The sequence below is a fragment of the Anomaloglossus baeobatrachus genome, chromosome 5, assembly GCF_048569485.1.
Source record: "Anomaloglossus baeobatrachus isolate aAnoBae1 chromosome 5, aAnoBae1.hap1, whole genome shotgun sequence".
NCBI lineage: Eukaryota > Metazoa > Chordata > Amphibia > Anura > Aromobatidae > Anomaloglossus > Anomaloglossus baeobatrachus.
Genome location: NC_134357.1, coordinates 320,038,437 through 320,066,345, shown reverse-complemented (window position 1 = coordinate 320,066,345; position 27,909 = coordinate 320,038,437). Strand labels below are relative to the sequence as shown.

General features: G+C 45.6%; 1 protein-coding gene across 2 annotated transcripts in view; it reads right to left on the bottom strand.

Annotated features, from left to right (window-relative positions):
* Positions 1 to 27,909, bottom strand: part of CDH22 (cadherin 22) — a 554,465-nt gene that overhangs the window by 123,666 nt on the left and 402,890 nt on the right. For both annotated transcript variants that reach the window (XM_075349744.1, XM_075349745.1), the window contains exon 5: positions 1,651 to 1,818. In XM_075349744.1, the coding sequence (XP_075205859.1) occupies positions 1,651 to 1,818 (168 nt within the window). The remainder of the gene's footprint in view (positions 1 to 1,650; positions 1,819 to 27,909) is intronic.

The following is a 27,909-nucleotide window of genomic DNA, read 5'->3' as shown; positions in this document are numbered from 1 at the left end:
GTTGTTTAAGAAGGTTCTGATACACACTTGCATTCACTCTGCCATGTAGCTGTATGAGAGATCCAACTCCTCCTGCAGAAAACATTCCCCAAATCATGACACCTCTTCCACCGCATTTCTCTGACTTCTTAACACACTTTGGGTTCAGGCTTTCCCCAGTATGTTGACTGACATCATGTTTCTCATCAGACCTAAGTAAATTAAACTTGCTTTTATCACTAAAATGAACCGTGGACCACTTCTCCTCTGTCCACACAACATGCTCCTCACCAAAGGTAAGTCTAGCATTTTGATTCTTTCTATTGAGAGGTTTGGTCATTGTAGAGTGGGGCTTTCAGTCCAAATGCTCTTAAACATTGTGACACTGTATGATGAGACAGATCCTTAAGGCCACTTTACACGCTGTGACATCACTCAAGTGATCTCGCTGGGGTCACAGAATTTGTGACGCACATCCGGTCGTTTTAGCGATGCCATTGCGTGTGACACCTAGGAGCAATTTTGCATCGTCGCAAAAACGTGCAAAATCGCTCATCGGTGACATGGGGGTCCATTCTCAAATATCGTTGCTGCTGCAGTAATGATTTAGTTTGTCGTTCCTGCGGCAGCACACATCGTTCCGTGTGACACCGCAGGACTGAGGAACCTCTCCTTGCCTGTCTCCCGCCCGCAATGCGGAAAGAAGGAGGTGGGCGGGATGTTCGTCCCACTCATCTCGCCCCTCCGCTTCTATTGGGCGGCGGTTCAGTGACGCTGCTGTGACGTCGCTGTGACGCTGAACGAACCGCCCCCTTAGAAAGGAGGCGGTTCGCCGGTCACAGCGATGTCGCAGGGCAGGTAAGTTGTGTGACGGGTCCGCGCGATGTTGTGCGCCATGGGCAGCGATTTGCCCGTGACGCACAACCGATGGGGGCGGGTACAGACGCTAGCGATATTGGTCACGATATCACAGCGTGTAAAGCGGCCTTTACTCTGTTCAGTGCGAGCAATTCCAGATGCAATGTTGAAATGATTAACCATGGATATTCTCCAAATTATCATGTCCTCTGTTACATTTGTCTTTTGAGGGCGATCTTCTTAGGGGACTTGAAAGAGTTAGTGATGTTGTAAAGATGCAATACTCTCAAATATCACATACTTGGAACAACCAATGTCTCTTGTTATAGCTGATAGGGCCACCCCTTTGGCCTTTATCTTGACAACCTGTTGTCAGATGAAGTCACTTTGGAACGGCACACCATTTTTGCAAATACAGTGCAAGCTGGAGAGTTAGGCTGCCAGCTAAATAGGGTTTGTCAGATAATTAAGGAAATTAACACCAAGTGCCAGATTAACACCAATAACTTGCAGGTATCTGAAAGTGTTCTCTAATTTTGATCAGTGTTCTTTTTCATTTATCTCATTTACATTTTTATTATGTGCTTTGGAATAAATCAATTTATGAAATAATCTTAAAATACTGCTAGTTTACTCATGTTAGGATATAATCACATAAGACTGCACAATGACAATAACATTTAGATAATTGTGTGTTATTCTCTAATTTTGATCTCTGGTGTACATTTGTGATTCTTACCTCCTTCTACATGAAAATGCCTGTTAATTGATTCTTTATAAATATATTGCTTCTTTTAATTTTATTGTACTTACTCTGGGGAAACCTTGGTGGGTTGTCATTGACATCAGTGATCACAATGGTGACTGTTGTTGACCCAGAGAGCCCTCCCATCTGGCCAGCCATATCTGTTGCCTGTATCACAAGGTCATATCGGTCCTGAGATTCCCGGTCAAGGTCCGATACTGCTGTTCGGATCACACCTGAGATAGAAAGAGTGCATCAAATATAATACTACTATAATACGATATTTTGTGTAATAGCTATTCATATACTTTTAATGGATAATAGTATTGAGACGCCTACAAATTACACCTAAAGGAGCTTTTATCACATCCTATTCTTAATCCATAGGCATTAATATGGAGTTGATGCATTGCAGGTAACATAATTTCCATGCTTCTATCAAGACTTTCTACAAGACTCTGGTGTGTGTCTGTGAACATTTTTAACCATTTATCTAGTAAAGCATTTGTGAAGTCAGAAACCAACATTGGATGAGAGGATTGTGCTCACAATCTGTTCTAGATCATCCCAAAGGTCTCCAATGGGGTTGAGGTAGAGCAGTCATTAGAAAATGTCAGTCCCCACACAGTTCAAGAATCAGAGTCCTTTGTGACCACCCCAACATACCTTCTATTATTCTTTTCAATGTAAATTTTAGAAAATACAAGTGGTCTATGGCTACCCTCTTTAACACATGAAGGGCTATTTCAGACACAGAATATTAAGACTCAAAGTCCTTGGTTATCCTTGGTCACCCATGAGTCACTGTAAAATCACAGCAATATTTTGCATTTATTAGTGAAATTCACAAGGATAGTCAGCAAAAAGAAATGACATGCTTTGGATTTAGACATTAGTAACTTAGTGGGAACATCATCAGGCTGTATATTTTTGCAGAAGGCATAGCATGTAGCAGCTGTACTTGACTGATGGTGACCCTGGGTTGAGGTCAGGGCTCTGTGCAAGTTCTTCCACAGCAATTTGTCCAACAATGCCTTTGAACAGAAAAGGGCCTTCCTCAACTGGTCCCATAAAGTTGGAAGCTACAGTTGTCTAAAATATGTTGGTATGCTGAAAAATTAATATTTACCTTACCTGGAACAGATCGACCTAGGCTTACCCGTGAAAAATAAGCCATTAGCATTATTTCTTCCCCACCCAAACTTAAAGTTGTCACAATGCAATCAGGTCAATAATGTTTTTCTGGCTTTCACCAAACTCAGACTCATCCATTAGACTGTCAGATAGGGAAGTGTGATTTGTCACTTCACAGAACCCATTTGCACTGCTCTAGGGTCCAGAGCTATATACCATTGTATCTAACGCTTGGGGACGTAAAGCTTTTAAGATCCTGGAATCCCATATCTTGAAGTTCTTGGTGCACAATGTTTTTACTGATATAGTGCCACGGGAGATCTCAATTCTGCAGTGTTTTAGTCAGCAGAACATTGGTGACTTTTATGCACTTCATGCCTCAATACTTGTCAACCCCACAACATAACTTTCTGTGGTTTCCATTTTGTAGCTGAAGTTTTTCTTTATGATTTTTAAACTCTTCCACTTTTCAAGAATACCACCCACACTTTATTTAGGAATAAATCATTTTCATGAATTGACTTGTTATGGCAATGGGATCATATCACATTGTACCAAGCTGGAATTCGGTGAGCTTTTTAGTGCGAGCTATTCTGTCACAAATATTTGTAACATGGCTGGATGTTATACACTTGTTGCAATGAGGCTAAATGAAAAAATTGAATTCATTGATTAACATGGAAGTCACAGTACCTTTGTCCAGATAATGTATGTACAAGACCACCTCTATACAGAGTCATCAGATCTCAGGACATGAGATGAGCAGACCTGTGGATATTCTGATGGACTTTATTTAGAAGTTAGTGGGGAGACCCAGACTTGACCTGAACTTGTTCCCTGACCCTGTAACCTATATAAGTCAATGGAGACCCAAACTAATGGGTTCCAATCAAGTACAAGTATAATGGAAGTCAATGTTAGGGCAGTTCGACCAGCCATAAAAAAAGCTTTTGCAGGGAAGGGAGAGCAGGGGGGATTTTTTGGGATACACTTCATGTGAAAACGTTGCTTTTACCCCCCACTTGGAGCTATTTGAAGACTGCAAGTGGCTCTGATTGGGTACCCTATGTACCCCATGTACCCAAGCACCCCAATGCTCGATCAAGTGGTTAACATACGAACAGCACCCAAACTTGGACACATTTTTTTATTTTTTAAAATAACCAGTTCGGGTTCGAGCCCCGTGCCCCCAGTGTTTGGTACGAACCCTGACCTTTGCAGTTCGAGTTCTCTCATCTCTACTCAGAACCTGCTTGGGGAGAGTAAACCGCTAAATGGGTGCACAGAATAGTTCAGTGTGAGCATGCACAGTACATATAGTATATTTATGAGACCTGAAGTTTTACATTGTAAAGTTTACTGTTAATTTCAGCTTATACGGAAGATTTTAAAGAACGCAAAAAAAATATAATAATGGAAGAATTATGTCTTGAGCATTAGAACATGCCATACTGGAGCCTTTTAAGCAAACACATTTTCAGCTCTGCAAAAGCTTTCGTAGCATTTAACAGCTAATGATTAAACACAGCGATTGAAGCGTTTGGAGTATATTTCATACTCTGACAGTTCATTTCAGTTCAACTGAGAAACGGCAACCGTGAGTGAATAAAGCTCTTGGGGTGACAGAGCTAGCAGAAATATCACTGTATCCTGTAAAGAAGCTTTTTACATGTGCATTTGGAGAAGAAAAGGCAGTGGCAATGTTCTGTTGCCCTCTAATGAATACTATTCGGCTTTGTTGTTAAGTTGATATGATGCACTTAAACTTACTCTCTTACCAATCACCTGTACAACACTCCTACTTCAAAAAGAAAAAGCAAGAAAAGCAGATTTATGGTGTAAACACACACACAGGATTGGGACAAGCCTTCCTAATCCCAATGTAGAGGTTTCACAATGTTTCGCTCTACCCGAAGGCATTTTCAGCATGATAGCTGTGTGATTGACAGCTAACAGCCCCTTTGCTGTAAAGGCTCTGAAGCTCATTGGAGTTAAGTAGACCAAAAACCACAATTTCAGTGGGACTAGTTGATCATAATATTATGGGGGAATCCCATAGCTTCCACCGACAGATACCGGCGATCAAAAGACTTGAGAATATTACATTTAGATGCCAGATCCTTTGTTCTCACAGGGTATAAGCAGCCGTAAAAGTAGTCTAGTAGCGGCTTACTTTCTCTTTCCCATAGTGAGCACATGAACGCTCGTCATAGCTACACATGCATGTTTATGGGGGAGAGAGGAGATTTTGCTGTTGGCCGAACAAGCATTTGCTCGAAAATTAGCACTTTCCATTACAGTAGGGGAAAGGCTTAATGATAACCTACTGCATTATTGACTACCTAGCCACAACCTCTTACTGCCTGTACAAAAATTCTGAAAGGCAGAGGGTTTTTTAAAATCCATAATAATTCCCCTTGCACTGAATGGCACCTAAGCTGGCTACCTACTTTGCTTATCACTCACCCCAGAGTGGCATACACATTTATTATAAAATTGCTTAAAGAAAATCTGTCACCAGGTTTTTAGCTCCTAATCTGAGAGCAGCATATTATAGCATCAGAGACCCAATTCCAGCAGTTAATGGTATAATTCGTTGGAGTTGTTACAGCCCAGGTCACAATGCCATCCATTATCCCATGGAAACCAAGCCGATGTGCAGCATGGGTCAGCACTGTTCATACTAGGCATATCCTGTCTGCAATGTGGACTCTCAACATGAAGAAGGTACACAGGAATATCCTGTGATCATAAAAGGAGTACCAATGAAAGGTCTGTTGGACTCGGAGAGTTTGATGACACTAGTGAGGGCCACACTCCCTCATCAACTGATTCCGGGTCTCATAAAGAGGCTCAACAAAACCTTGAAGGCCATGCTCAGAAAGGTCGTGGAAAAAGATGGCCAGGACTGGAATTGTCTACTGCCATATCTGATGGTCTCCTTTAGAGAAGTTCCCAAGGCCTCTATGTGTTTTCTCCATTCAAACTTATTTATGCTCGCCATCCTTTGGGGATTCCTAGACAGTGAAGGAAACATGGTAAGCCAAAGTGACATGCTACAGAAGCGACATCAACCATGTGCCATAGATACAGAAGAGGATTGTGGAGTTGATGCCAATAGTCAAGGAAAGTCTTCTCCAGGCGCAAGAGACCCAGGCGAGAGTATACAATGGTTTGGCAAGTGTGAGACAATTCAGCCCTCAAGATTGAGTGTTAGTGCTAATTCCTACAATAAAGAGCAAGTTTCTGGCCAAATGTTAGGGGCCATAAGAAGTGGTAGAAAAACTTGGGAAGGTTATCCATAATGTCCACAAGCTGGGAAGATGAAAGTCCTAATAAGTATACCATGTCAACCTGATCAAGCCCTGGTGAGACATGGAAGTGGTTGAAGCCTGGATTGGGGGAGACATCTGAAGAAGGTCCAGGCGGCACTTGATGCACTGAGGAAGGCAGGGTATACCATAAACCCCAAAAAGTGCACCATGGGGAAAGAGAAGGCTAAATACTTAGGCTATATTGTCTGTAGGGGCGAATTCAAGCCAAAAGTAAATAAAGTAGAAGCAATTCAAAATTGGCAGCAGTCGCTCTCAAAGAAGCCGGCTAGAGCGTTTCTGGGAATTGAAGGATACTATCGGTAGTTTACACCAAATTTTGCCATGATAGCGAACCCGAGATCAACCTTCTTGAGGGCACAAAGGAGTTTATGGTCAAGTGGACTTCAGAAGCGGAGACGGTTTTCCTAGAGTTGACGCTAACTCTGTTTAAAAAGTCGGTCTTGGTTGCACCGGATTTCAATAAGAATTTCATGGTACAGACAGACGCTTCAGAGGTCAGAATGGGAGCTGTATTGTCTCAGGAAATAAATGGCAAAGAAAATCCGATCCTATACCTGAGTAGGAAACGCTCCTCCTGTAAAAACAACTATGCTATCGTGGAGAAAGAGTTCTTGGCGATTTAATGGGCAGTTCACACCTTCAGGTACTACCTGCTAGGCCAAACGTTCAAGCTGCTATCAGATCATATGCCCCTCAAAGGGATGAGGGAAAAGAAGGGAAAGAATACTCTGGTAACCAGGTGGTTTCTAGTGCTCCAGGATCTTAGCTTCCATGTAGATTATAGATCTGGGAAATTACATGGTAATGCAGATGCTCTCTCAAGGCAGCCCTGTTTAATGCTGGAAGGTGCCAAACTCCCTTGCTTTGGGCAGGTGGGGTATGTAAGATGGTCACTGGTGAAATCCTGGAGGGAAGATATATTTCACTGAGGTTGTCAGCCTCAGTGATGTGAACCCAGACACATCCTCCAAAATTTTAGATGTTGAGAGGATTAATCAGCCATGATAAGGGCAAGGTTTGTGAACAGCTAAAGAGTTTGGTGGCACAGCTGTTCACATATCTCCACCCTAGGGTGTGGTCCAGCAAGTAAAATGAAGGTCTCTGGATTCACTTGGTGTCCTATGTAGGTAGCTGAGCAGACGTCTAGAGCTGCGTTCATACTGAAGGAGATGAACTTTTTTCCTGAGTGTGTAGACCCTGCAGCTGTATGGTCTGTTTGGAGTTGTTGGTTTTCTTTTTATACCAGACAGACTTTGTTAGGTTTTTTTTGTCCTGGTTTACAAAGTCTTAATAAACCAGTGGAAGATTTAAATGAAAATCAATCCTATGTCTACCTCTTTAAGCAGCCAATTGAGCTGATCTACCACAGCATCTATCTATCTATCTATCTATCTATCTATCTATCTATCTATCTATATATATATATATATATATATATATATATATATATCTATATATATAATTGCCTTATTCTATCTGTCTGTCTATCTGTCTGTCTGTCTGTCTATCTTGCTCCAAAATTGTGTCCTTACGGTGACACAAAGCTGATTGGCCGCTGGGCTCGACATGGCCCCGCCCCCCGCACGTACAGGCCGCTCGCCTCGGCTCCGCCCCCCCACAGATTGGTCGCTCGCCTCGGCCTGGCCCCGCCCTCCGCATGGATTGGCTGCTTGCCCCGGCCCTCCGCACGCATCGCCAGACATAACCTTGCGCTGCTGGGATCGTGACGGAGCCGGTGAACGCTGGTAACCATTATACACATCGGGTAACTAAGGTCTCTTGGTTACCTGATGTGTATCATAGTTACCAGTGTACACCGGCTCCGTCACGATCCCAGCAGCGCCAGACATAATCTTGCGATGCTGGGATCTTGACGGAGCCCGTGAACGCTGGTAACCATTATACACATCGGGTAACTAAGGTCCCTTGGTTACCCAATGTGTATCATAGTTACCAGTGTACACCGGCTCCGTCACGATCCCAGCAGCGCCAGACATAACCTTGCGATGCTGGGATCTTGACGGAGCCCGTGAATGCTGGTAACCATTATACACATCGGGTAACTAAGGTCCCTTAGTTACCCGATGTGTATCATAGTCACCAGCGTACACCGGCTCCGTCACGATCCCAGCAGCGCCAGACATAATCTTGCGATGCTGGGATCTTGACGGAGCCCGTGAACGCTGGTAACCATTATACACATCGGGTAACTAAGGTCCCTTGGTTACCCGATGTGTATCATAGTCACCAGCGTACACCGGCTCCCGGTACACATGTGCAGGGAGCCGGCATTATACTCCTCTCCCCCCAGGACTACTCCTCCTATTATAGTCCTCCTATTATACTCCTCTCTGAGTATAATAGGAGAACTATTATAGCATGGGGGATGTAGCATGATGGGGGATGTAGCACGATGGGGGATGTAGCACGATGGGGGGTGCGCAGCATGGGGGATGTAGCACGATGGGGAGTGCGCAAGATGGCGGATGGAGCACGATGGGGGTGCACAGCATGGGGGATATAGCACGATGGGGAGTGCGCAGCATGGGGGATGTAGCACGATGGGGAGTGCGCAGCATGGGGGATGTAGCACGATGGGGAGTGCGCAGCATGGCGGATGGAGCACGATGGGGGTGCGCAGCATGGGGGATATAGCACGATGGGGAGTGCGCAGCATGGGGGATGGAGCACGGTGGGGAGTGCGCAGCATGGAGGATGGAGCATGATGGGGAGTGCACAGCATGGGGGATGGAGCACGATGGGGAATGCGCAGCATAGGGGATGGAGCACGATGGGGGGTGGGCAGCATGGGGGTGGAGCACGATGGGGTGTGCGCAGCATGGGGGATGGGTCACGATGGGGGGTGCGCAGCATGGGGGATGGAGCACGATGGGAGGTGCACACCTCCCCCCAACACACACACACGCAACACACCACACGCACACTGGGAACCACAAACACCGCCATACACAGACACCCACACACACAGACAACGCCGCACACACACAACACCCAACACACAACACACAAACACCGCGGCATACATAAATATACGCACATACCGCACAACACACATTGCACAAAACATACCTCCCCCTAAAACACACCACACCCACACAAACCGCGCAACACACACAGACACACAACGCTACAGACACACAGCACTCCACAAACAACGCAACACACGCAACACACATACAACACCGCTCTCACCCCCCGCCACACCCAGACAACACCCAGAACATGTACAGCGCCCTACATAAACACTTGGTAACTACACACAACAACATCTATATATATATATATATATATATATATATATAACAAAAATCATACATGAACTACACAATACGTAAATTCTAGAATACCCGATGCGTAGAATTGGGCCACCTTCTAGTATATATATATATATATATATATATATATATCCTATACATATGGAACTGGAACTCTAGTATTGGAAGAAGATATCATGATAGTCAATATTTACCTTTTATGGGGCCTTGCCACATAACTTGGATAAGAAGCCATACCAGAAACTTCATTTTAACAGACACATGTTTTGGGTGTATGCCCCTTATCAGTGAAAAGCAGGAGAGGCAATGTTCTACCCCTATAAAGAATTGCAAATCTTTTCAGGTACAAATTCTGCACTAGACTGCCATAGTTAGCATTTTCACCATCATAAACCACTAAGAATATTAGGAGTTAACTAGTGAACATAGACTTCCAGGGATATGAGATATTAATTTATAGTTGTCTTTGATCTGTATAGATACTGAATATAAATTTTACACTTTTTATGATACCTATTTACCAAAAATATTGGGTATTGAGTCCTAAACTACCAGGAATTCTATCACTAACCCAAAATTAACTCTAATGACACAAATCTTATGTAGAAAGTTGTCAAACGAAGGAATCTCAGTTGGCATATTGCCATCTCTGTCATGAGCACTAGCATACTAGGAAACTGTGATGTAAAATTCTGGAGTTTTTACTTTTACATCATGAGACCTACATCAAGTGACTAAATCGCTTCCATATTAATTATAATTCGACAACTTACTATTATTTTCTGTATTTTACATAAATATAGTTTACTTGAATAAGAAAAATTATATATTATTATCAAAAACATACAATTTATATATTACAGCCCTCATTGTCAATTTAACCAATGTCCCTGCAAATAGGTGTTGATGTTCCATACAAGATTTGTTGCACTGCATAGACCTGTGCTTTGTTTTCATTAGTATTCACAGCCGGTGGCGCTGTGGGATTGGCATCTACATAAAAGGTTTCTTGGTACTGTGGTAACCTGGTACTGTAATGAAAAACAGTACTGTGAATAGGAATATTACATTTAAACTGAAGGTTAACCTACTTTATGAACCTACAGGAATATATTGTGAATTTGTGAAAAGAGTCATTTCATTCTGCAGAAACAAATTTCCAATGACTTCCCAGTCAAATGCCTCAACAGACCACAGATTGTTACGCTGCTATTATCTAGATCCAGTGCACTCGCATCGCTCCATGGTTTTATTACAATGTTCCTGCTGATGAAAAGTCATCTCAATAATACTACAATATTACAAATTGCTACTAAAGTAATTCACTAATATTTTATCAGAGGTTTTAAAAAGATCTGTCAGTTGGCATAGATATATTGTATGTGTTCCTTACCTAGTCTAAATTCCCCTGTTCTTATGAATCTGGCTTTTTTGCTCCTGCTCTGCTCCACCCCCTTTTTTCTTTTTCCATCCTGTATGTAACTCTAATCTTGTTAGCCAAGGGGGTGTGATTTTCATGAAGATGCCCAGTGAGAGAAGTTGAAGAACCCACCCCCTTGGCTAACCAGTCTGGATTTACACATAAGACACAAAAAGGCATATGATGGGTCACCTTTAAATGGAGATTTCACTGGTATTGGTGGGGGTTTTCCAGTTTTATGTGAGTAAATGTGTTTAACATAAATGTATGCATATTAATATTATATATATGCCATGTTTTTGTAATCTTCTTTAACAGGTAAACTTTTTTACATAATATATAGAGATGGGCAAGCACAAAAATGCTCGTGTGCTCTGAACTCGAGTGCTTGGGACTAGAGTTGAGCAGGTCTGATGTTCTGAAAGAGCTCAACTCGATTAACGAGTATAACGGAAGTCAATGATCAATGATTGGGAAATTCAGCTCTCCAGCCACATACAGCCAGCCATAAAGAAAGCAATTCCGGGGGGGAAGACTGCATTTTTTTTTATTTGGACACACTACATTGTAAACGTTGCTTAATCCCAGTGAGAGCCACTCAGAGACTGCGAATAGCTCTCCGAGGGGTGCCTGTGTAAGGGGTAGTCGGACCCCTGGTAGTGAAGGAGCGTTTTTTCCCCCCCTGAAGACGCCACAGTAGTATGGTGGCAAATTGTAAATGTTGATGGTAAAATGTTACCTGCCATAAACTGTTTCCCCACTAGGTGCCAGTGTAGAGCAGTGGTTCCCCTGGTAACAGTGGCAGGGAAGGAAGGGGCAGGGCAGCCTAGGTGGGGAAGGAAGGGTTCTGAATGCAGAGTCCAGTGTGCTGGGAGATGTAACAGGAGAGTGAGCTGAGGAGAAGTGCCGGGGCAGAGTGCAGGAGTGGGTGCTGTGGCAGTGGAGCGGAGAAGTTGGAGCTAATCCGGAGCCGGTAGTGAGTACTGGAGCCGTCCCCTAGTTCAATACAAATCCCTGGGAAAGGGCTGGACTAAAATCGGGATAGGAGTACCACTGCTAGGGGGATAACAATTGGCCCCTGCAGGCAAAGGAAAGTGCCCGTAGAGAAAAAGGAAACCGTTTTTGTAGAAAAGGACTTGTAACTTGTAACGTACTAAAGTAAGACTGCTGCAAACAGAAAGATGGAAGCTTTGTTTAATAAAACGGTGTTTGGTTTACCCGCTGCCTGCAATTGTCTCTTTCCTGAAAGTGAAGAAGGAGCTGGAGCGCACAGAAGGAACGCTGTCATGAATGGGCCCCATGCATCCACACTCTGCCCCAACAACACACCTGTTTTGCAAGTGACGGCCGGGCCGGGGTTTATCCTGCGGCCCACAAGGCGAGGGGACTCGACTACACCCCCTGAGGCGCCCACTGCCCCCGTTACATTTTGGCGTAGTCGGCAGGATCAAGCCTGCAGAAGAGAAACCCCGAGTAGAGACCAAGTGGTGCCTGATGTACTGAACAGGCCACAAGATGGCGGCAAGATGGCGGCCGTCCTCATGGATTCATTGAAGGCGCGAAAAGTGGGCGCCAAACGAAAAGCGCTGGGCTGGCCTGTAAGGAAGAAGCCCGGAGTGCACCGCCCAAAGAGGGGAGGTGCTTGCCCCGAGATACTGCAGAGGTCTAGAGACGTGGGCGGCGCCGCAAGAAAGAAGAGGCGTCGCAAACGCTGTGCCGACCTGGTGGGTGAAGCCGGGGGCGGAGTATGGGCAGAAGCGGGAAAAGAAGAACCGCCTCCACCTTCCCCGGCGCGATTGCAACCCCGGCAGTGGAAGAGGAAGCAAACTCCAATACCTGGACCAAGCAGAATGGAGAACAGGGCGTGGCGCGCTCAGCATAAGCAAGCGCTCGCTGAAGCCTGTGGGCTGAAGAGTACCCCGACGGTCGCGCCAAAAGCAGCCGCCGAACCTACGGCTGGAGACAAGCCAAGAGAAGCATCGGCATTACTGGTGATACATCAGAGTATGGTGTCGCACCCGGTAGTTGTTGTCGGCAGCCCACTTCGGTCCCGTCCAGCTACCCCCTCAACCCCGCAGGAGGCTGAAGGGCCTGAACCGGAGAAGGAAGTACCGGAGTCACCGGGTTATGAGCCGTTTCGTAGGCTACCCCGCTTACCTGGACAGTCCCTCTCCGACCATATGAGGGCCCAGCGGGCCGAATGGCTGCGTGCATACCACCCAGCGTGAAGAGGTGGTCATCCGGAAGAGACGTCTGTTTGCTATTAGGAGCCAGCGAATGTTACAGCTCAAGCAACGTTAAAAGTACTGAACCCGGGAGGAGCTTAATGCAGAACTGTGCGTGGACTCCTTCCGTGACTGTTAAGAAGGAATCTTGTTGTCCTGTTGTTTTCTGCCCACCCAAAGACCGGGAGCGCTTGGAAATAGCCTCCGGGCAGAAGGTCAGCTAAGACCGGGAGCGCCTGAGGAGGGCCTCCGGGCAGATGTGCGACTAAGACCGGGAGCTGGAGGGACTCCGGGCACCAAACTTGTGTGCCAGTCTGTGTGTTTTAAGTATTGTGTTTTCCTACATGTGTTGTTTTGCAGGTACGAACCTCGCCAGGAGGCTGAGGTTAAAGAGGGGAGGAATGTAAGGGGTAGTCGGACCCCTGGTAGTGAAGGAGCGGTTTTTCCCCCCCTGAAGACGCCACAGTAGTATGGTGGCAAATTGTAAATGTTGATGGTAAAATGTTACCTGCCATAAACTGTTTCCCCACTAGGTGCCAGTGTAGAGCAGTGGTTCCCCTGGTAACAGTGGCAGGGAAGGAAGGGGCAGGGCAGCCTAGGTGGGGAAGGAAGGATTCTGAATGCAGAGTCCAGTTTGCTGGGAGATGTAACAGGAGAGTGAGCTGAGGAGAAGTGCCGGGGCAGAGTGCAGGAGTGGGTGCTGTGGCAGTGGAGCGGAGAAGTTGGAGCTAATCCGGAGCCGATAGTGAGTACTGGAGTCGTCCCCTAGTTCAATACAAATCCCTGGGAAAGGGCTGGACTAAAATCGGGATAGGAGTATCACTGCTAGGGGGATAACAATTGGCCCCTGCAGGCAAAGGAAAGTGCCCGTAGAGAAAAAGGAAACCGTTTTTGTAGAAAAGGACTTGTAACTTGTAACGTACTAAAGTAAGACTGCTGCAAACAGAAAGATGGAAGCTTTGTTTAATAAAACGGTGTTTGGTTTACCCGCTGCCTGCAATTGTCTCTTTCCTGAAAGTAAAGAAGGAGCTGGAGCGCACAGAAGGAACGCTGTCATGAATGGGCCCCATGCATCCACACTCTGCCCCAACAACACAACTGTTTTGCAAGTGACGGCCGGGCCGGGGTTTAGCCTGCGGCCCACAAGGCGAGGGGACTCGACTATACCCCCTGAGGCGCCCCCTGCCCCCGTTACACCTGCACACATCATGCGGTAAAGCAAGCCTGTGCATTGTGGTCCTTACACAAACGAAACATATGAGCACCCGCGATACTCAGCTGAGCTCCGTGAGTACCCGAGCTCCCTGATGCTCAATTGATTAATGAGCAATCCCAAGCACACTCGATCATCACTAATTTAAAATATAAAAAAAAAAAAAAAAATAGATCTGTTACAAAACTGATGCACATAGGTGTATTTTAAAAAGGTTGTCCCAGGTTTGCATTTACTCTATGTGACTACAAATTTCTGAATCCTCACATCGTGTAAGGTGCACGCCACCAGGACTCTCCAATGCCGGCTGCGGGCAGTCATGTGACCACAAGTATGCGATATACATACTCCCGACCACATTCTGACTAGACATGCATGATCTCGCTCAATTCAAGTGAGTTGAGTGAAGCCACACATGTTGAGACGGAATGTGGCCAGAAGTATGCATTTCGCAGTTTGTGGTCACATGATCACCTGGTCTCGCATCCATCACTGGAGAATACTGACCGCACGCACTGTATATGATATGAGGATTCACATATCTTCAGTCACAGAGTGACTGCAGACTTTCATGACAAACCTTGATACATACCTGAGTGTACATACCCTTTACGGTATGTACCCCCATTCTTTTTTACATATATGTCGCGGGCGGAGGAGGGGACGCTGCGCTCTCCCACTGCTCGGGTCCGGCCGCTGCTGCTGCGGCTCAATGGTGGCTCGAGCGGTGGGCCGGATCCCGGGGACTCGAGCGGCGTTCCTCGCCCGTGAGTGAAAAGAGTGGGGATTGATTGTGGGGATTTGATATTGTCCGTGACGCCACCCACGGTTGTGGTGAGATTGGTGACACCACCGCTGCTCTGGACGGGGATCCCGGGAGCGATGGCAGGGAGCAGCCTGGATGTTAATTCTCCCCTCTGTGAATAGGGGGGTTGGTTGTCCCGGGGCCCGGTGATGGGGTAGGGATGGATGGCAGGCGGGTTACGGGGCCTGGAGAGGTGCAGGGTCGCGGGGGCAGCGCTGTGCCGCACGGCTCGGTGGTACTCACTCAGCCAGTAACACACACGGAGTCTCTGATGAAACAAACGGCTGGATGGACGGGTCCCACAGACGGCTGCGGTGTTTTTCCCCTGACCCCAGGTTGGTAATGTAAGTCCTTTCCTGCACCTTCCGTACGCTCCTCCTGCGCTCCAGTTTCCAGCTGGCTCCCCGGTTCAGTACCGATGGGCCACCGCCCAGCCCCGGCTACCTACGGTTCCACCAGACTGTCTTTCTGGCTCTCGCAGCGTCCACTACCGTCTGCCTGACTGCTACACGAGGGCCCTAGGCTCCAACCTAGGCCCCAGTCTGCGTCTGCCTCTCTGCAGACCTCCTCTCTCTTCCTCTGCCTGGACTTGTCTCAGCTTGTTTCCTGCCTCAGGCCAGCTAAACTCCTCGGTGGGCGTGCCCATCTGCCTGACTCTGCCCACCTGGTGTGTCTGTCTGAACCCGAGGAAGAAATCAGGTCTCACTGGGGATGACTGCTGTGAACTGCTGAGGGCGGGTGTGTGTGTGTTGTTACCTGTGGCCCCTGTCTTGTCCAGGGCGCCACATATACAGTACATTGCACCCATTTGCATTTTATTTATTTATTTTTTTTAAATGATCCATTTTATTTAACCCCCTTCCAGACATTGTAACCAGGATGAGCCCTTAAGGTTATGTGCACACTGAGGTCCAAATTTATTAAAGCTTTTATGCCCGAAAGGTCCTTTAAAAAATACTAACAAATACAGCAAATAAAAAAATGTTTTAAAGAATAATAAAAAACATAGACAATGGAATCCCTCCCACTTGACCCAAAAATCCACATATGGAGTATTGCTGCATCTATAAAATTCTGAGCTATTAAAATATACAATAAAAGGAGTTGTCCGACATTAGCTTACCAAAAAATTTTGACTTTATCTGTGCTGTATTGTCATATAAAACACCCCTACATTGTTATTTTTTGTTTTCTAACTTTTGTTCCTTGTTCCTTTTGAGTTATCACTTTATTCTCTGCAGCTCTGTTTACATTCAGCACAAGCAAACTGACCACGTCCTGTGCAAAACTTCAGTCAGAGCTGGCACCGCCTGGCCTCAGTGTCCAGCCTCGCCTCCTGCCCGCCCCCTGCCCGCCCCCTGCACACACATTCCCTGTCAGCATTCTGCCCAGCACCTGACCTGTTATCACTCTAGCAATGGAAATAACAGCCCCACATCGGGCTCTGCAACACACACACACACACACACACACACACACACACACACATTGAACTCTGCACCCCTCGTCACATCAGGCTCTGCAACCCTCCCCCCACCCACACACACAAACACACACACGGCGCTCTGTACCGACCCCCCCCCTCACCATCGTTTTGTACCGACCCCTACCCCCATAGGGAACACATGTGGGCTACATTCACATGACCGTTCCGTTTTTGCGGTCCGCAAAAAATGGTCCATTTTTTCACGGATGCATCCGTGTGTCATCCGTGTGCCTTCTATTTTTTTTGCAGACCGCAAAAAACGGAAGCAGCAAGAAAGATAAATAAATGAGTAGATATAGAGATGAATAGATAGATATAGAGACAGAGATAGAGGGATGAATGAATGAATAGGGGGATAGATAGACAGATAGATAATGGATAGATGAATAGATAGATGAGAAAGACATATATAATGTCCCACCCCCCTGCATATTCTAAGCTGGCACCCTTTAGTGACTTTCATGTGGCACTAAAGGGTGCTTAGCCTTGTATTTAGCCAAAAAAATAAATAATTAAAAAAAAAAAAACGACATGGGGTCCCCCCTATCTTTTGTAGCCAGCTAGGGTAAAGCAGACGGCTGGAGCCTACAGACCACAGCTGGCAGCTTTACCTTGGCTGATAATCCAAAACAGAGGGCACCCTACGCTATTTTAAATTAAATAAATAATTTAAAGCAAAAAACATGGGGTCCCCCCCAAATTGGATCACCCGCCGAGGTAAAGCAGACAGCTGGGGTCTGGTAATCTCAGTCTAGGGAGGTCCACTGTTATTGGATACTCCCCAGCCTAAAAATAGCAGGCCGCAGCTGCCCCAGAAGTGGCGCATCCATTAGATGTGCCAATCCTGGCGCTTTTCCCCAACTCATCCCATTGCCCTGGTGCGGTGGCAAACGGGGTAATATATGGGGTTGATGCCAGATGTGTAATGTCAACTGGCATCAAGCCCTGGGGTTAATGATGTCACGCATCTACCAGATACCTGACATCACCAACCCAGTCACTAATAAAAAAAATAGACAACAAAAAAAGTTTTGTTTGAAAAAACACTCCCCACATTCCCTCTTTCACCAATTTATTGAAAAGAACAATCAAATCCGGGCCCGGCGTAATCCAATAAGGGGGACACATGACTATCCATACCATAGACAATGTCCCCCCAGTCAATGAAGAACAGAATGTTCCCCATTGGCTGGGAGAGCAATGCAGTGACCTGAGCTAACATCAATAGGTCAGCCCAGGTCACTGCAGGGGATGACGCGCGCTGCCAGGAGGTTAGATGAGATCATTACCTGATGTGACGATCTCCTGCAGTCCTGCCATCAGCGCTGTCACTGCCTTCTATGCCCGCCGCATTCTCAGCAGTATCGCCTGTGACGTCACCGCTAGTGACGTGAGAACGCAGCGGGCATAGGCGGCAGTGACAGCGGTGACAGGAGTGAAGAGAAGATCGTCACCGCAGATAATGATGTCATCTAACCTCCTGGCAGCAGCGTTCGTCATCTCCACGGCAGCCAGCACTGCAGGGTGAGAATCTGCATGCGGGCAGACACACACTGCAATGAAGGCAGCCGCGAGGCTAGAGCGGGACACAGACTGCACGGGCACTCCTGCTATCCTGAGCAGGGAGTCCGGTGCTGGCGGTGACACCGTAGGCGGGGAGAGTACGGGGTGCGGGGGAATGTGTGGGAGGGTGCAGGGAAGGGGGGCGGGGACTCACACACTGTACCGGCCCAGCAGGGCGGCAACATGCTGTTCCAGATTTGCATGTCAACATGGTCCTGCCCATGTTGACATGAAATGACCGGAAGCAGCAAAATCGTGGCAGGAGCAGTCACATGACCACTCTGAGCCGGGGGAGAGGGGCTGACAGCAGGGCAGGTAAGTGGTCTCTATCTACTTACCTGCCCCAATGTGGCCCAATAGGGTAGTAATAAAAAAAAAGTCAAAATAAGCTGAATAACCCCTTTAATTAACCTGATCAGTAAACACCATAAACTAAAAAAATTAAAACTAAAATAATAAAACAAACTGTACAAGTTTGATATCTCCGCAATAGTACTGTCTTGGTGAAACATGACGCCGACTCATTTTTACCAAAATACTATCAATGAAAAAAACACAATCCAAAAACAATGTTGGAACTGAATTTTTTCTCCAGCAATTTTACAGTATATTTGCCTTTTTATGGTTAAATGTTAAAATAATGATTTAAATAATTTAAAACTACAACCTGTCATGCAAAGAACAATCCCTCAACCGTCTATAGTGACTGAAAAATAAAATGTTATGGCTCTAGGAAAAATAAGCTAAAATGACATGGAGGGGGTTGTCAGGAGATCATTTGACTTGGTTTCTAGAAAAAAAAAGAAATGAAAAATGGATGAAAAACTAAATGCAAATATATGACAGTGTTTCCATCCGTCTTCCATATATTGCAATGTTATAAAAAATACATACAATTCTTTTTTAAAGATGAAAAAGCACAGCACCCTGTAAAAAAACAAACAAATGAAAATGGATATACACACAAACTGATGTGAAATGGATACCCATTTAACATACGACATTCAGTACCTTGAAGAAGTTTTATTCATACCTTGTGAAATTTTCCAGATATTTTCATGTTACACCCACAAACATAAATGTACAACTGCATCACAATAAATTAGAAAATCATCAAAAAGTTAATTTGTTTTAGTAATTTGATACAAAAAGGGAAATGCATATATTATATAGAGTCATTACACACAGAGGGATCTATTTCAAGTGTTTATTTCTGTTAATATTGATGATTATGGCTTACAGCCAAAGAAAACCCAAAAGTCATTATCTCAGAAAATTAGAATAATTACCACAAAACATCGCAAAGACTTCCCAAGCATTTAAAATGGTCCCTTAGTCTGGTTCAGTAGGCTACACAATCATGGGGAAGACTGGTGATTTGACAGATGTCCAGAAGGCAGTCATTGACACTCCACAAGGAGGGTAAGCCACAAAATGTCATTGCTAAAGAAGCTGGCTGTTCACAAAGTGCTGTATATCCAAGTATATTAATTGAAAGTTAATTGGAAGAAAAAACTGCGGTAGAAAAAGGTGCACAAGTAATCAGGATAACCGCAGCCTTGATAGGATTGTTAAGAAAAGGCCATTCAAAAATTTGGGGGAGATTCACAAGGAGTGGATTGCTGCTGCAGTCAGTGCTTCAAGAGCCACCACACACAGATGTATCCAGGACATAGGCTACAAGTGTCGCATACCTTGTGTCAAGCCACTCATGACCAATACACAACGCCAGGAGCATCTTACCTGGGACAAGAAGAAATGAACTGGACTGTTGCTCAGTGGTCCAAGGTGTTGTTTGCAGATGAAAATAAATTTTGCATTTCATTTGGAAATCGCGGTCCCAGAGTCTGGAGGAAGAGTGGAGAGGCCACAATCCAAGCTGCTTGAGGTCTAGTGTGAAGTTTCCACAATCAGTGATGGTTTGGGGAGCCATATCATCTGCTGGTGTAGGTCCACTATGTTTTATCAACACCAAAGACAGCGCAGCCGTCTATCAGGAAATTTTAGAGCACTTCATGCTTCCATCTGCCGACAAACTTTATGGAGAGAGATGGAAATTTCATAATCCAGCAGGACTTGGCACCTGTCCACACTGCCAAAAGTACCAATACCTGGTATAATAACCACAGTATCTGTGCTTGATTGGCCAGCAAACTCGCCTGACCTAAACCCCATAGAGAATCTATGGGCTATTGTCAAGCGGAAGATGAGAGACACCAGACCCAACAATGCAGACAAGCTGAAGGCTGCTATCAAAGCAACCTGGGCTTCCATAACACCTCAGCAGTGCCTCAGGCTGATCACCTCCATGCCACACCGCATTGATGCAGTAATTGTTGCAAAAGGAGCCTTGACCAAGTATTGAGTGCATTTACTGTACAGACTTTTCAGTAGGCGCCAACATTTCTGAGTTTAAAATAATTTTTTCAGTTGGTCTTATATAATATTCTAATTTTCTGAGATAATGACTTTTGGGTTTCCATTGGCTGTAAGCCATAATCATCAACATTAACAGAAATAAACACTTGAAATAGATCGATTTGTTTGTAACAACTCTATATAATATGAGTTTCACTTTTTGTATTGAATTACTGAAATAAATGAAGTTTAATGATGTTATTCTAATTTATTCAGATACACTTGTATTTCATTGGGATTTTATGTGATATACCAACACATAGTAACAAATACTTGTAAAGAGTAAGGGAAATGATACATGGTTTTCTGAAAATTTTAAAATTAAAAATATAAATCTGAAAATTGTGACATGCATTTGTTTTCTGCCCCCGAGTCAATACTTTGTGAGACCACCATTTAATTATTGCTGCAAGTCTTTTGGGGTATGTGTGTGACTCCCCTGGACTAGTCAGGGCATCACAGGTGACTGCATGCTCTTTATTCTTAGTGCAGGAGTCAACCCCTCTTGGTTCTGGGTTCCCAACTTGCAGCACTGCCTCCATTAGCATCCAAAAATCCCAATCACACCTCACACCACACCCTGTCAGGCACACCAGTGGACTGCTAAGTTGGAACAGGGAAGCCCACCTTGGGGTCATGCAGAGAAGTGGGAGGTGACAAGTCAGTCTAGAGTAGCCCTCTAGCAGTGAGGAGCTAGGAGGGAGCATGTGACTTCCGGGGAGGAGAAGATTGGGTTGTAGACGGTGGTCTGGGCCTGGAGGAGTCGGAGACCCGGTCGCGGAATACTGGGACTGGGTGCCTGGACTAGTCTTGGAGGACAGTCAGCAGCAAGTACAATAGCCGGTCTGGGACCGAAAGCACTGCGGGGTACTGGACCCTAGGTCGGGGAGAAGCTTCAAGCAACCCGGCAATTAACCTGCGGAGGATAGGGCCTTTATGGACTGTCCCCTCAAAGCTCAGAAATCGGGGGCACTAGCGCAACGAGGGGGATAGGGCTTTCCATCCAAAGCAGCCCACTGAAATTCCAAGCATGAGCTCCTGAGAGCATAGCTCCTTCACTCAAAAAGTGGGGAGTGGTGCCCGGACAGCTTCAAGCTTACGGGCCACTTGAACACTACTAAAATGTGTGCACGGAGGCAGGCTCCGGACCATCAGGCAGTGCTGCAGGGGATGGATACCCGGACAAGCTCCCCCAAGAGGGCAGCAGCACTCAGAGACTTGCTTTACCACGTTGTCAGCGTCTGCTTTTGTATCTGAGTGAGTACCTGCATTCCCCCTACCCTCAGCAAAGCCTGCATTCCTTTGCACCCCACCATCCAGAGTCCCGGGGCCTTCCCTATCCGTAGAGGGAAAATGTCATCTAGCTGCCCCCATTCCATCAACCCCAGTACTCCCATCGGCAGCGGCGGTACTCTCCGTTACCCGACACCACGGGTGGCGTCACGAACTATATCTCCCCTGTAACCAACCCTTCCCCTTTTACATTTAAGAGTGGCCCCTAGCCCCTGGGTCCAGAGACCCTCGAGCCACGAGTAAGCACCCCCCGGATCTGAGCGGTTGGACCGCTGCTGGGGCGGCACATGTGTCTTGCAAATCTAGAGGCTGAAATTTCTTCTTTGCAAAATAGCTCTAGCTCAGTGAGATTGGTTGAAGAACATCTCTGATCAGCAAATTTCAAGTTTTGTCACAGATTCTCAAGGAGATTTAGGTCTGGACCTTGACTGGATTATTCACACACATGAATATACTTTGATCTAAACCATTACATTGTAGCTCTGGCGATATGTTTAGGGCTGTTGTTCTGCTGAATGGTGAATCTATACCCCAGTCTCAAGTCTTTTGCAGCCTCTATCAGGTTTTCTTCCAAGATTGCTCTGTATATAGCTCCATCCTTCATTCCATCAACTCTGATCAGATTCCCTGTCCCTTCTGAAAAAAAATTTCCCCATAGCATGATGCTTCCACCACTTGTATGACCGTGGAGATGGTGTTTTCAAGGTGCTGTGCAATATTAGTTTTCTGCCACACATAGAGTTTTGAATTTAGCTAAAAACCTCTACTTTGGTCTCATTTGACCAGAGCACCTTCTTCCATATGTTCACTGTGTCCCCTGTTTGCAAAGTGCAAATGGGACTACTTATGACTTGTTTTAACCTAAGCTGTTGATCTCTGCAGCTCCTCCAAAGTGACATGGGCCTCTTGGCTGATTTCTAATTAGTACTCTCCTCTTCTGGGATGTCAGTTTAGGTGGACAGCAATGTCTTGATAGGTTTGCAGTTGTGCCATACTCCTTCCATTTTTGGATGATGGATTACACAATGCTCTTCGATATGTTCAGAGCTTGGGTTATTTCTTTTTTTTTTTTAGAACCTAATCCTACTTTATTGTTCTCCACAACCTTAGGCCCCCTTCACACGTCCGTGAAAAACACGCATGTGTGTTACGTTACGTTTTTCGGGTCCGTGTACGGTTTTTATGTCCGTTTTTATGGTACGAGTGGCATCCGTGTGAATGGCGTATGCAAGCCGTGTGTGCGTGTGGAATGTCCATGTGTGCGTGAGATACGTAAGTGACATGTCCGTGTTGCCCGTGTGAAATGTTCCATGTGTGATGCACAATGTCTTTGATACATACCCGCTGACAGCAGACAGAGTCGCGCGATGAGAATGAACTCGGGTGAACTTCACCTGACTTCATTGTCATCCGGCGGCTCTGTCTGTGTCGCGTACTGATTAGCGGTCACCCGTGAAGGACTCACCAGTGACCGCTAATCCCCTGAGTGACTGAAGTGAGCAGCACGATTAGCACTGCTGTCACTCAGGTTACCCGCGGCTAGCTGGAGTCAGCCACCCGAGACCACAACTCACCTGTGACTTCATCGCTGTCACTCGGGCGACTTGCTGTCACAGTTGGAGGATCCAGCGGTGGCCGCGAGTAACCTGAGTGACGTTATCGCTGATTGCGCGACTCTCTTCAGTTGCTGCGTGGAGCTGACAGGAGCGGCGGTGTTCTTCTGCAGCTCCTGTCACCTTCATGTAGCAGAGCTGGAAGCGACGCGGGACCTCCATGGATTACACCGGACATGGATGGGTTTTTGGGGCTTAATAAAGTGGTGAACGAGGGTATTTGTTAGTGTTTATTATTGCAAATAAAGGATTTTTTTCACTGTGTGTGTTTATTAACTTTAAATTACAGGTTAATCATTGGGGGTGTCTCATAGACGCCTGCAATGATTAATCTAGGACTTAGTGGCAGCTATGGGCTGCCATTAACTCCTTATTACCCCAATTGCCAACGCAGCAGGGCAAATAGGGAAGAGCCGGGTAAGAGTCCAAGAACTGTGGCATCTAATGGATGCGGCAATTCTGGGCGGCTGCTGGCTGATATTGTTATGCTGGGGGGCTCCCCATAATGTGGGGCTCCCCATCCTGAGAATACCAGCCTTCAGCCATATGGCTTTATCTTGGCTGGTATAAAAATTGGGGGGGACCGCACGCCATTTTTTTAAATTATTTAATTTCTTATTTTAATGCACAGTATAGACCCGCCCACCGGCTGCTGTGATTGGTTGCAGTGAGACAGCTGTCACTCAGCGTGGGGGCGTGTCTCACTGCAACCAATCATAGGCGCCGGTGGGCGGGGAAAGCAGGGAATACTAGATTGATTAATGGGCGGCCGACTTTTTCAAAATAGTAAAAGCCGCTGGAGTTTTTTTTAACAGCCGTGCAGCGCCGCGCCGGTGATTGGGGAATGGTGAGTATGAGAGAGGGGGAGAGACTGACCGACAGACAGAGAGGGACAGACAGAGAGAGAGACCGACCGACGGACTGAGGGAGATTGACTGACATACACAGAAAAAAAAAAAAGACCGACATCGCTAGAAAAAAAGCACAAAACGTACACGGAGCATACGGAGATGCATCCGTGTCACGTACGTGTGCTCACGGACCCATAGACTTACATTAGGTGCGTTCTCAGGGACAAAAAGAAAGATTGGTATCCGCTCACCTGTAGCCAAAGGAGGGGTCACCGTATCTAGGACTCGTGCAAGGGAAAGGGTATACTGGCAATGCAGATTGTAGACAGAGGGTAATCCAGCAACAAAGTCCAAGGGATATTAAAATCCAAAAATTTTATTAAATCAAATTAAAATCCATATAAAAAAAGGTCCAAACAGGGTATAAACAACTGTCAGAGAGGATGCATTTCGAACCCAGACTGACTAAAAGCCATTGGGTTCGAAATGCATCCTCTCTGACAGTTGTTTATACCCTGTTTGGACCTTTTTTTATATGGATTTTAATTTGATTTAATAAAATTTTGGGATTTTAATATCCCTTGGACTTTGTTGCTGGATTACCCTCTGTTTACATTAGGTGCGTGTGTGTTCCGTGCAGAAAACGGACATGCATCCGTGTAATACGGATACACATAAGTTTCACGCACATGGACACACGCACCGTACAGAATAACGCATGTGTAACTACAAATATTAAATAACATTGGAGCACGTGTGTCTGTGTCTCCGGTACATACGGAAACGGACCAAACACGCACGTGTTTCATGGACGTGTGAAGGGGGCCTTAAAGGAATATATGTTTAATTACTTTTAACCCCTTGCCTAGTTGGCCAATATCCGTTTTGGCATCATGATTGTCCAGGTCAGTCTGATTATGACAATACCAAACTAGTCCAGTTTTTAGATTATTTTAGTGGTAAAACAAAAATCACAAATTTGTAAAAAAAAAATTTTGGATTATCTCATCATAAAGTTATCGATTATTATTGTTCGAGCTCTGTGACGGTTTGTATTTTGTGGAACAAGACGATATTTTTTATTAATATCACTTTTGGGTATGACGCTTTGATCGCTTCTTACTACTTTTACAGCTCTGCAACAGCCAAACCCCCCCCCAATTTTGGTAGTTTTCATTTTTTTCTATTCACGGTGTTTATTAATTTGGTTAATTAAATTTATATTTTAATTGATTCAACTTTTATTGCCATGGCAATGCTGCATATGTGTATTTTTTAATATCTTTATTTTTAGTATGAAAAGAAAGGGTCATTCAAATTTTTATGTTTATTTTTCAAGTTGTTTGATGAAAAAAACTTTTTTTCTTACCTTATTTCTGTATTTGTTAGTTAATTTATTTGTTCATTTTTTTAGGCAAAATGAACCTGTGATTGTCTGTTCAGTTGTACTATACACATAAGAAACACGGACTCCTTTGAAGCTCAACCACATTCTGGGTTTCGACAGAATGCCATGATGGCAGACACAAGGGGTCCTTAGCAGACTCCCAGCTGTCATAGCAACCTATCAGTGTGGCCGATCGGCAGATAGGATGAAGAGCGCCTATACCGGCGTTCTGTTAATATTGCTGTCAGAGATTGACAGGACTACTTAATAAGTTAACAGTTGTGAGCTCCACTACATCCACGGCTTTTAGAGCCAGGTCCTGGCTCTGATTCAGGAGGTGGTCAAGGACTGCAATGTAAAGTGTATGGTTATATAGAGTGCAATGTGTTATGCTTATTTCTAAATGTGTATTCTGCTAGCTGGTTGCAGGTTCCAGATACAGTAGAGCAGGTCTGTTACTAAAGGCGCCACCTAGCGGTTGGGCTGAGATAGTGGCAGGATGGAAGAGATAGGGTTAATAGAAGTAGTGACAGATATGGGAAAGAGATTGGTTGGGAGGTCTCGAGCAGAGAAGTCTAGATTAGGGTTCAAGTGTGGGAAGATGTGGCCTTGGTGCTAGGGCCAGTTAGGGAACCCTGAGTTATCCTCAAGAGGTCTGGAGCCTACGACTCACCCCGGTGGGTTTACAGAGTCATCTGGCTAGAGAGTTGCCAGGGCCCAGAATAGGATGAAGGTGAACGGAGTCAGGGGGAAAAAGACACAGACCATGAAGAGGTGGGGGACAGGTCAAAAGGTAGTACCCCACACTGAGAGAAAAGAAGCAAAGGAAGGCCATGTCTGTCATATCTGTGTGAAGAATGAAGTGAACTTTCTGGTTGGCTAAGTGAGCTCTAGTGTCACGTGTGTTGCTACTGTCTATGATGAGGATCTCACTGTCCTGAGAAACCAGTAAGTGGTGTGAACCCCACCAAAAGTCATATGAACACCCAGAGTCTGCTTTGCAAAGGAATGAGGCGTCCATGTGGCCCGAGGCCAGCACCTTCCTTCACTGACATGCAGCCATTATCTGCTGGGTATGGTATGAGCCCCCTGCGTACACTCACTCATGACTTGCGTCGTGGTTATGGTTCACTGACAGCTCTCTCTTGGTTAGAGCAAGTTCTGCCCGTACCCTAACCACAGTATTGCACGTGTACACTGCCTATGAAGAGTCAAAGCTGAAGAGATAGTAATATTTCCTGTCTTGTGGCTCAGTGTATGTAACTATTATTAGATGGTTGAGCATGCACACTAAATCTTTATTCTCCTGTCTCTGCAGGTAAAAGTATAATCCTGTAAAAGTATATTGCTCCATTCTGACTAGCTCACTACTACTGCAGTAAAAATAAGGGGAAGGGATGAAAACCCGGCATTCTATAGAATACCTAGGCAATGTATACAATCCTTGTCGTTTTCAGGCAAGGTATGAAATATCTGTGTTGTTCTATACTTTTCCTAGGATTTACATAAAATGTCTAGGTATTATAAATAGGGATTATCGAATACCAAAGTATCCGCTTCGCCGAATATCCAACGAATAGGTCGGCACTATTCGACTATTCGCGAATATTCGATGCACAATGTAAGTCTATGGGAAACTTGAATACTTTCACGTTGGACCTAACGGCGAGCTGTGGTGACTGAGGAAAAGGCTGAAATTGATGGTAAAAGGCAGAAACAGTATGGGCACAGCCTGTAGATGGTGCCTGACTGCATTACTGGTGTATTTGAATAAGGTGCTCAGAGCAGCATGCGGCGTTTACGTTTCTCGCCAGAACAGCTTTCAAACCATAGTAATCGCTTTTTTGACAAACAGAACACAGGTCTTTCGGTCTCTCTGTCTGTCTGTCTCTCCCTCTTCCCCCTCTCTCTTACTCACCGATAACCGGCACCGCGCTGCACGGCTGTCACACTGCTATGGCGGCTTCTCCAGCTTTCGAAAATTCCGGCCGCTCATTATTCCATGTCATATTCCCTGATTCCCCCACCCACCGGCACCTATGATTGGTTGCATTCAACCCCACGCTGAGTGACAGCTGTCTCACTGCAACCAATCACAGCCGCCGGTGGGTGGGTCTATGTAGTGCAGTAAAATAAATAGATAATTTAAAAAAACGGCATGCGGTCCCCCTAAATTTTGATACCAGCCAAGATAAGGCCATATCGCTGAAGGCTGGTGTTCTCAGGATGGGGAGCCCCACATTATGGGAAGCCCCCCCCAGCCTAAAAATATCAGCCAGCAGCCGCCC